This window comes from Zophobas morio, unplaced genomic scaffold (genome assembly GCF_036711695.1).
Source record: "Zophobas morio isolate AGI-343-1 ecotype UQ-CSIRO unplaced genomic scaffold, CSIRO_AGI_Zmor_V1 ptg000017l, whole genome shotgun sequence".
Taxonomy (NCBI): Eukaryota; Metazoa; Arthropoda; class Insecta; order Coleoptera; family Tenebrionidae; genus Zophobas; species Zophobas morio.
The window spans coordinates 210,570-221,381 of NW_026972122.1; the positions used below are offsets into that span (position 1 = coordinate 210,570).

At 30.3% G+C, this 10,812-nt stretch overlaps 2 protein-coding genes across 2 annotated transcripts; one reads left to right on the top strand and one right to left on the bottom strand.

Moving 5' to 3' along the window:
* Nucleotides 1-604: 604 nt before the first annotated feature.
* On the bottom strand, nt 605-1,970 carry LOC135130420 (zinc finger protein 142-like). The gene is made up of 2 exons (XM_064057799.1): nt 1,653-1,970; nt 605-1,596 (listed from the first exon to the last, which is right to left on the bottom strand). Exons 1-2 carry the CDS (start codon nt 1,791-1,793, stop codon nt 664-666), a joined length of 1,074 nt encoding a protein of 357 aa, XP_063913869.1. The 5' UTR covers nt 1,794-1,970; the 3' UTR covers nt 605-663.
* A 159-nt stretch (nt 1,971-2,129) lies between these two features.
* On the top strand, nt 2,130-9,964 carry LOC135129831 (DNA replication factor Cdt1-like). Its single transcript, XM_064057097.1, has 3 exons — nt 2,130-2,284; nt 2,338-2,846; nt 8,790-9,964. Exons 2-3 carry the CDS (start codon nt 2,344-2,346, stop codon nt 9,853-9,855), a joined length of 1,569 nt encoding a protein of 522 aa, XP_063913167.1. The 5' UTR covers nt 2,130-2,284; nt 2,338-2,343; the 3' UTR covers nt 9,856-9,964.
* Nucleotides 9,965-10,812: the final 848 nt, after the last annotated feature.

The following is a 10,812-nucleotide window of genomic DNA, read 5'->3' on the forward strand; positions in this document are numbered from 1 at the left end:
CTGCTTTTCACAACATGAAACTTAACCATGTTCTAAGTTTTTTGTTGTGAAAAGATGGCTATCTATATTAAGAAAAAAATACTAAATATAAGCCCCGCCCACCCACCCTATCTCAATTCTGATGATTTTTTTATTCTTCGTGAGTCGAGGGGTGGAGCTTCCAAGAAATAAAAAACAGGTTTTGAGTATCGTGTTGTTCAAAAAGTACTTTGTATATTAAGAAAAAAACAGGTGATTGATCAGGGAACAGTTGAGGGGTTGATGGTTAAAAAATTACAAGTTTACACCCGCTATTCAAAATAATATGTTTGATAACTACAATAAAAATAACTCGAATTTTCTAATTTTCAAGTCTCAGAAAAATTCTGCTACATTTCCGGGTTTTTTTCGTTTGGCAACACTGATCATGGGTGTCATGTCATGAAGAGGGGCGTCTGCGCACCAAAGTTAGCATTTACATTTGGAGGGAAATAGGGAATCGTAGCCCACAAAAAAAAAAAAATAACTGAACATACAAAATCGGAACAAAAAAAATCTACATACAGATATTCCTTTATTGAAAAATATGGAATCATTTAAACAATTTGAAAAATAATTTGTTTTGTGTTTTCTTCGTAGTCTTTTTAAATGATCTTTGGACATACTTTGGCAACATTTAAAATTCTAATCATCCACGTGAAAAGTACTCGCGTGTCTTTTTAAAGACGACTTGCGATTACTCACAAACGGACACTGATCACATTTAAACCACTTCTGCACATCTCCATGCTTTGCAGCGGTGTGAGTTTTCACATCATGTTTTTTTCGAGTTTTGTACGGACAGTGTATGCATTCATACGATTTTCGGTGCACAAACCATTTAGATTTTTGTTTATCTGAATGCTTCCGATTCGTGTGGGTTATTAACCCAGAATTAAATTTACATTTGAATGGACACATTTTACATTTGTACCATTTGACTTCTTCTGCTTCCAAATGACGCGCATTTATGTGATTTCTCAACCCACATTTGCGTTTCGCTTTGTACGTGCATTTTGAACATTCGTACCATTTAATCTCCCGTTCTTCCATATGGTGCACCATTACGTGACTTTTTAATACAGAGCTTTGTTTAGCTTTATAGGGGCATTTTTCGCAATGGTACCATTTGACGTCTTGTTCGTCCAAATGTCGCGCGTTCATGTGTACATTCAAAGACGACTTGTGTCTAGTTTTATACGAACATTCTTCACATTTAAACCATTTGATGTCACGTCCGCGTGCATGGTGGTAGTAAATGTGGCTTTTCAGCAAACATTTTAGTTTAGTTTTGTACGAGCAATCAGCACAGTAGTACCAAAATATTTCATCGTCATTCAAGTGCTTTGTAATTTTGTGGAAATTTAAAGAACGTTTGTATTTGTACTTCTGGTCACATTGGTCACAAGAATATGGCTTAACACTTTCACAATCCTTACAAACTGCAGTGTGTTTGAGCCACTTAATTACAAAATATGTTTGAAAGTGACATCTGTCACAAACGTAACTTTGTATTTTGAAGTTGTCACCTGAAAATTCGTCTTTTTCTCTGGGGGTTGAGTGACGTGTTTGAACATGCTGTTTGAAAAGAAATGTTAGTTCTGTTTGAAATTCACAGTCTTGGCAATAATAACTTTCAAGGGTGGAATTTGCGCAATCAAAGCGTTGAAGCGCAGTCCTGTGACGTTTGATATGGTTGCTCCACATAAAATTGGATCTTGTAATAAATGAACAAACTTGACAGAAATATGCCTTCTCGGATGCGGCTTTTGCATGACAAATTTTTTCAGAATACTCAAGAAATGACATCTGGGTAAATCGTTTGTTAACCATTTACTTTCTCACCTTATACCCATATGGAAAATTCTGCACAGCTGCTTAAATTAAATACATATTATTACTACTTCATTGTTAGCTTTGGCCTAATCGATACTTGAATAAGTCAATTCTAGTAACTTTGGTAAAAAAATCAATACATTTGTGACATTTGAAAAAACAAACTCCCTAGATAGTTTTTTGTCAGAAGCACCTGTTGCAAAACTGGTTCCTAAACTGTGGCAACATCTAGTGAATTTAGTTTACTGGTGTTGGTCACGTAAGAAACGCCAAAACAAGCCAAACAATTTAACAGTCGATTTCGAAAAACGTTCAATAATAACAAGAATCTGCCCCGTTTTTGTGAAAAAATCGTGTAAAAGTACATGTAGCCCCTGGGTTAGAATAATCGAGAAACGAGCCCTCACAATTATCAACTTTTGTAGGTTAGGTTGGTATCCAGTATGGTCGTTATTATATCTTCGTTAAATTGTTTTTATTTAGATCAAAATGGCGCAACCATCAGTTCTTCGATATTTTAACTGCAGAAAAAGGCCAGCTCTTGATGACCACAAACTCGATAGGCCTGCGAAGCTTCTGAAACCGAACGAAGAACATCCAAAACTTGCTCCCCAAAAAAGACAGAATGTGGATCTGAATTGTAACAAACCTGTGCAAGAGAGTACTGTAGTTGAAGAGAAAGCTGTTTTGAAGAGCACAGATTCCACTGAAAGGTGTTTTACTCCTCCACCGAGAGATAATGTGGAGGAAACGGAAAAAAGTAAGCACCCGTGTCTTACTCCTCCGCCAAAAAATATTATTGGTGAAAACAAGCAAGCCAAAGACCTGAGTTCTATTAAAGCTAATTTATGCAAAAGTAAAAAATTGGCTCAACTGAAAAAGTCACTTGAGCAGTTTAAACAGTCATCGGAAAAATTGGATGCACTGGGAAAACGAAATGAATTGATTTTGCAGTCGCTGAAGCAGAAGAGTCCAGTGAAATTGCCAGTGAGGTAAGTTAAAAGTTTTAAATGTTTTACCTCAACTTCGCAATTTTTTTGCTAAACCGCCAACATTTGGAATACTTTACTTTTGTCCAATACTGTATATGATACCTATTTTAAAATATATATCACTTGATATTGCATAAGTATCTTGTGGTGGAAAATTAGGTCTTTCTGGCAACTCATTAAGACAATGAGGATCATTAGAAAGCTATTCCGTTTATATGGTTTCCTATGTAATGGTTATTTAAGTATTTACTTCTATATTTAGTATTTATTTTGTGTCCGCAAAAATTCAATGTTTGTTTTTGATAATGAAAATTTATATCGTTTGTCTTAAAATCTTCCACACACCTTGCCTTTGAAAAACTATGAAACATTGAAGTGAATATGAAAGGCAAAAATATACATGTTAACATGAAACACCCTGTATTATAATTTTTCCAAAAATCTTGATTTATTTACCTTCAACCAATTTTTTTAAAGCACAATTTCTCGTTCTTTCATTTTCCTTTTTTCACTGTTTCGGTTTCATTTTTCGTTTTGCAGCTTTAATTTTTTCAATTTTTCGTTTCCAAAGTTTTTCAAGTTGTAATGTCTCTTTCGATTTTATAACTTTTTGGTTATTTAATTTTTCAAATTTTTAATCTTTGGTTGTTCAATTTCTTGATTTTCCAATTTTAGAATTTTTCAGTTTTGCAATTTTTGGATATCCTGTTATTCGATTTTCTATTTAATATTCAATATTTCGATTTTACTATACGTATTTCATTTTTTTTTTTCAATTTTGCACTTTTTCGCTTTAAAAATGAAAATGTATAAAATGAAAACTTTGAAAAATCTAAAAACTGGAAAAATTGAAGGAACGAAAAATTCAAAAATCGAAAGATTAAAAATTTAAAAATCGCAAAAAATTAATGAAACGGAAAGAGGAAAAAACGAATCGAATCGAAAAATTGAAAAACCCAAAAATCGTAAATTCGAAAAACTGGAATCGTCAAAATTATAAAAGTTTTGTCGACTATAAATCGAATGATATATAGGTATTATTTATAAAAAAAAAATTAAATTCGCAAAATCAAATCGTATAATTTTTCGAAAAATCTGGATTTATTTACCTTCGACCAATTTTTTGGTATCACAATTTTTCGTTTTTCCTTTTTCTTCGATTTTACAATTTTTTTAAATCACAATTTTTCGTTCTTTGATTTTCCATTTTTTTCTATTTTCACTGTTTCGGTTTCATTTTTCGATTTTTCAGTCTCTTATTTTTTCACTTTCCCGATTTTTTAAGTTACCTTAATTTTTTGAATGTTTCGAGTTTATAATTTTTCGGTTATTCAATTTTTCAAATTTTTAATCTTTGGTTTTTCAGTTTCTCGATTTTCCAAATTTAAAATTTTTCAGTTTTGCAATTTTAGATTTCCAGTTATCCGATTTTCTGAATTTTTTAATTTTCAGTATTTCTATTTTTGAGTTTTCAATTTTTAATCTTTCGGTTTTTCAATTGTTGGTTTCTTCAGTTTTTCCAGTTCTTGATTTCCAATTTTTAGACTTTTTAAAATTTCCATATTATTCTTTTTCTTTTTTTTCAATTTTTGATGTTTTACTTTTACAATTTTGCAATTTTCCACTTTTTCATTCGAAAAGTTGGAAAATTGACAAATAAAAATACTAAAAAAATGGAACAATTGAAACGCTGAGAAAACGAAAAACGCAAAATCGAAACCATGAAAAATCGAAGACTCTTAATAAACGAAAAATTGAGACATTGAAAAACTAAAAATCGATAAGTTTAAAAATCGCAAAAAATTAATGAATCGAAACATTGGAAACAAGAAAAATCGAATCGAAAAATGAAAAACACAAAAACTGGAAAATCGAAAATTATGGAAGCGTCAAAATTCCAAAGTCGAAAAATTGTAACAGTGAAATATCGAAAAATTGAAGAATTGAAAAACCCAAAAGTCGTTAAATTCAAATATTATGGAATCGTTAAAATTGTGAAATCGAAAGACGGTAACATTGAAAAATCCAAAAATTGAAAAATTAATAATCGAAAAACTAAAAAAATGGGAAGAATTGAAAAAACTGAAAAAATTAAAAAATGCAAAATCGAAAACTTGGAAAATCAAAAAATTGCAAATCGAAGAACTGAAGAAACGAAAAACTTGAAACATTGAAAAACGAAAATCGTGAAATTAAAAAAAAATTAATGAATCGAAACATTGGAAAGTTGAAAAACTATAACATTGAAATACCGAAAAATTGAAAAACTAAAAATCTAAAAGTTGAAAAATCGAATGAATGAAAAGCTTTTAAAATCCAATAATTCAAAAATGGAAAAATTCTAAAATCGTAAAATTGAAAAAAATTAGAAAAATTCAAAATTTTCACATTGAAAAAAGAAAAATTTTAAAATCAGGACATTGAATAACCGAAAAATTGAATAAAAATGAAAACTCGAAGAGTTGCATGTCGTAAAATTGAACAAACAAAGAAATTGAAATTGAAAAAACAAAACATTATAAAATCGGAACATTGAAAAATAGAAAAATTCTAAAAATAAGAAAAATAAACAAATCGAAAAATTGCAAATCGATAAGCTAGCCACTGGTTTTTACAATTTTTATAATTTTTCAAAGAAACGAGATTTGTTGGGCCGTATTTCAGGAACAAGGGAAGTTCAGTTTAAACAATTTGTTGATCCCTCGAAAACTGGTGACGTTATTTCAAAGTTTTGTCGATTATATATCGAATAATATATTTAATAAAAAATGAAATTCGCAAAATCAAATCTTATAATTTTTCGAAAAATCTGGATTTATTTACCTTGGACCAATTTTTTGATATCACAATTTTTAGTTTTTCCTTTTTCTTCGATTTTACAATTTTTCACTGTTTCGGTTTCATTTTTCGTTTTTGCTACTTTAATTTTTTCAATTTTTCATTTTCCAGATTTTTTAAGTTTCGTTTATTTGTTGAATGTTTCTTTCGATTTTATAATTTTTTGGTTTTTTAATTTTTCAGTTTCTCGATTTTCCAATTGTAAAATTATTGGATTTTCATTTATCCGATAATTTTCAATATTTCGTTTTTACTATACATATTTCGTTTTTTTTTTTACAGTTTTGCACTTTTTCGATTTTTAAGTTTCTCAATTTTAAATCTTTCGGTTTTCAATTGTTCATTTCCTCAATTTTTCCAGTTCTTAATTTTCAGTTTTTAAATTTTTCAAAGTTTTCATTTTATACTTTTTCGTTTTTTCCTTTTTGATTTTTCACTTTTACAATTTTTCCATTTTTCCTTTTTGTTTTTATTCGAAAAGTTGAAAAATTGACAAATCAAAAAATTAAAAATCAAAAAACTAAAAAATGGATCAAATTGAAACCCTGAGAAACCAAAATAAGCAAAATCGAAACCGTGGAAAATCGAAAAATTGCAAATCGACGAACTGAAGAAACGAAAAATGAAACATTGAAAATAAAAAAACTGAAAAAACGAAAAAATGCAAAATCGAAAACGTGGAAAATTTGAGAATTACAAACGAAAAATTGAAATTTTGAAAAATTAAAAATCGAGAAATTTAAGAATCGCAAAAAATTAATTAATCGAAACATTGGAAATAAGAAAAAACGAATCGAATCCAAAAATTGAAAAACCCAAAAACTGTGTAATCGAAAAATTACGGAATCGTCAAAATTGTGAGGTTGAAAAACTAAAAAATGGGAAAAATTGAAAAATCTAAAAACTGAAAAAGACGAGAAAAACGAAACTTTGTAAAACTAAAAATCGAGCAGTTTAAAAATCGCAAAATCGAAAAAGTGAAAAACTCAAAAATCGTAAAATCGAAAAATTATTGAATCGTCAAAATTGTAAAGTCGAAAAAACTGTAACATTGAAATACCGAAACATTCAAAAATTAAATATTGAGAAATTGAAAAATGAAAAATCGGATGAGTCTAAAAGTTTTAAAATCCAATAATTGAAAAATAATTTTAAAATCGTAAAATTGAAAAAGTGAACATTTTTTAAATTTATAATTATTATTATTACATGCTTAAAATAAAAATTAGAAAATCAGTACATTGAAAAACCGAAAAATTGAAAAAATTGAAAATGAACTAAAACGAAAAATTTAAAAATGAAAAACTGAAAAACTGCAAATTGTAATATTAAGGAAACGTAAAGTGAAAAAAATTGAAATTGTAAAAACAAAAAATTATAAAATCGAAACATTGAAAAATCAAAAACTTGTAAAAATAAGAAAAATAAAAAACCAAATCGAAAATTTGAAGAAATGAAGACTTGAAGAATCGAAAAATTGAAAAATAAAAACTCGAAAACTCGACAAATTTTAATCGAAAAATTGCAAAATCTGAAAAGTGAAAATCGAAAAGGTGGAAAATCAAAAAAAATTGAAAAACTAAAAATCAGGAAATTTAAAAATCGCAAAAAATTAATGAATGGAAACGTTGGAAAGAATAAAAAACGAGTCAATCGAAAAACTGCCAAAAATTGTAAAATCGAAAAATTATGAAATCGTCAAAATTGAAACATACGCGTAGCATGCTTACTTACATTAAATTTTTCAAATTTTTAATCTTTGGTTGTTCAGTTTCTCGATTTTCCAATTTTAAAATTTTTGAATTGTGCAATTTTTGGATTTCCTGTTATCCGATTTTCTGGTTTCTTTAATTTTCAATATTTCGATTTTACTATACGTATTTCCGTTTTTTTTTTCAATTTTGTACTTTTTCGATTTAAAAATGAAAAAATATAAAATGAAAAATTTGAAAAATCTAAAAATTGGGAATCAAAAACTGGAAAAATTGAAAAAAAGAAAAATTAAAAAATCAAAATATTAAAAATTGTAGAAAAAACGAATGCAAAATCGAAAACGTGGAAAATCGAGAAATTTAAAAAATTAATGAATTGGAAAAAAGAAAAAACGAATCGAAAAATTGAAAAACCCAAAAATCGTCAAAAAGTCTGAAAACCGTAACATTGAAATACCGAAAAATTGAAAAATTGAAAATTGAATGAGTAAAAAAGCCATAAAATCCAATAATTGAAAAACCGAAAAATTCTAAAATCGTAAAATTGAAAACATAAATTTTTTTATTTATAATTATTGTTACATATTTAAAACAAAAATGATAAAACTTGAAAATTTTCACATTGAAAAAAACCGAAAAATTTAAAAATAAAAACTCCAAGAGTTATAAAATTAAAAAAAAAAAACAAAAAAAAATAAAAAACCAAATCGAAATTTGAAAAATTAAAGAATCGAAAACGCGACAAATTTTAAATTGAAAAATTGAAAAACTGAAAAATTTAAACTTAAAATCTCGAAAGATTGCAAATCGATAAGCTAAAGAATTTAAGCCGTTGGTTTTTACAATTTTTATAATTTTTCAAAGAAACGGAATTTGTTGGGCTGTACTTCAGGGCCGAGGGAAGTACAGTTTAAACAATCTGTCGATCCCCTCCAAAACATTTGTGACGTAATTTCAAAGTTTTGTCGACTGTAAATCTAATAATATATTTACCTATGGTTCAGTAATATACCAATTTTTATAATGTTCCGAAAAATTCACGCATAGATTTATTTTAAACTTACGGAAAGTTATCATCATTTGAGTAATTGTCATCGTGACTTCGATGATTTTATGTTATCATTTATGTGTTATACGATTTGAATGTTGAACATTTATTCTCGGACACTCCTCGCACAGCGAAGTGTGTACCAAACTGACATTACTGTGATTTAGACAATAATGTTACAAAATAAAATAAAATTCGCAAAATCAAATTTTGTAATTTAGTTCAAAGACAAGGGAAGTTCTGTCTAAATAACCTTGGACCGGCTTTTTTTTTTTGTTTTTCACAATCAACAACTAACATTTTTGTGCACTTTTCATATTTATTACACACATTTCTTGTTCCCAGCCCTCGGAAATTACAGTCCCCCGAGAAGTTATCACTGTCACCAATTGACTCAAAACCCGGCTTACAGCTCCCTTTCAAATACAGAACCTTGAGCGAAATATTCCGGGCCGTCGACACAATCGCACAAATAATGCACAACCGCCAAGAAGCAATAACATTCAAAAAATTAAAACCGGCCGTAGAGGAACTAGCAAAGCGTACTTTCCACAAATCACATCTAGCCCAAATAAAGTCCGTTTACCCAACAGCTTACGAATTCGCACAAAGAAAATTTAAAACTTTCGCACAAGAGGAATGGGACTTGGTTTTAACACCCACAATAAAGACACAAAACATGACTACGCAAGATTTACTTGCCAGACGAAGACAATTTCATGGCGCGTTGCTCGACAAAGTTAAAAATCACCACACCGAATTTCTGTCGTCTCTAACGCCGCCTCTGGTTATCGCAAAACACAACCTGACAAGGTGGCACCCGGAGTTCGCGTTAGAGAAAGTCCCGGACGTAGAACTCGCCAGTTTACCAGAGACCCCGACAACCGAAATCCACACGTCTGGTAAGCAAATCCTGGAAAGCGCTCGCCGATTGTTCAATTCCAACGTGCGCAATTCGCCCGTGACGAACTTAGGCGCGCTTTTCGAAAAACAGGAGCAAACCACCACGGTGAAGGGCATTCCGGAAGCGCTGCTGCGGAAAGTGCGCGAAAAGCAGGCGTCGAAGGCGCTCATGGCGATGACCAAAAGCGCCGAGAAAGAGAAGGAGATGCAAGTGTGTGGTCGATTGCCGGAGATAGCTCGGTTCGTGCGAAATTTGTTCGTGACGGAAAGGAAAGCTGTGTTGCCGTTGGACGTCGTGCTCGAGAAGCTGGGGAATAGCTATCGAACGAATCTGAATAAGAGCGACATGGAACACCACCTGAAGGTAATCTCGACTAAAGTACCGGGGTGGCTGGTTTTTCACAAAGTGAGGAATTGTGTGTTTATCAAGTTGGATAAGAATGCGGACTTGAGCGGAGTTTTAAATAAGTTGGAAAAACTGGTTACAGAGATGAAGGAAACTCAGTAGGTTATGATGATTTTTTATTTGTCAAATGTAATTCTCGTGTATAACGTAGTTGATTTTTGTATTTTATTTTTTCCCTTTCATATTTTGAGAATAAAAGTCGTAATTAATATGTATTGTTTTATATGCACAACCTTTTGATACCTGAGTGTGCCATTGTTTTATTTTTGCCACCATGACTAACTGACGTATGTCTAAATGGTTTTTCCTAAGTTATTATTTAGATTTAATAACTTCTCATTCGAGATCGTTGAGATAGTAAATTGCGGTATTCAAAATTTAATTTTAAACATTAATTCGTTGTGTGAAAGCTTCTCTCATTTGAGTAAACGTCATCGTGAATTCGATGATTTTATGTTTCACTTTTCATGTTTATTGGAAGAGATATCATGGGGGCCATTTCAGATTCGTAACTAACGGAAGATTATGTACAATTTCGCACCAATTTTCAGTCGATTAAACCAATTTTAACCACATTTTTGGAATTTTTGAATTCACTTTTCGAGTTTATTGCAATAGATATCGTAACGGCGATTGCAGATTCGTAACTAGCGGAAGATTATCTACAACTTCGCACCAATTTTCGGTCGATTAAACCAATATTAACCACTTTTTTGGAAAATTTTTGGAAATTTTGAACTCAGTTTTCGTGTTTATTGGAACAGATATTGTGACGGCGAGTTCAGATTCGTAACTAGCGGTAGATTATCTACAATTTGACACCAATTTTCGGTCGATTGGACCGATTTTAACCAATTTTTTGGAAATTTTGAATTCATTATTCGAGTTTATTGTAATAGATATCGTAACGGCGATTTCAGATTCGTAACTAGCGGAAGATTATCTACAATTTGACACCAACTTTCGGTGGATCGAACCAATTTTAACCACTTTTGGAAAATTTTTGGAAACTTTGAATTCACTTTTCGTGTTTATTGCAACAGATATCGTGGCGGCCAT

Coding starts and splice junctions, on each gene's coding strand:
- LOC135130420 (XM_064057799.1), bottom strand. CDS start 1,793: ATGCAAAAGCCGCATCCGAGAAGGCATATTTCTGTCAAGTTTGTTCAT. Junction 1,597..1,652: donor CGCAAATTCCACCCTTGAAA/GTTATTATTGCC, acceptor CTTTTCAAACAG/CATGTTCAAACACGTCACTC.
- LOC135129831 (XM_064057097.1), top strand. CDS start 2,344: ATGGCGCAACCATCAGTTCTTCGATATTTTAACTGCAGAAAAAGGCCA. Junction 2,847..8,789: donor CCAGTGAAATTGCCAGTGAG/GTAAGTTAAAAG, acceptor TCTTGTTCCCAG/CCCTCGGAAATTACAGTCCC.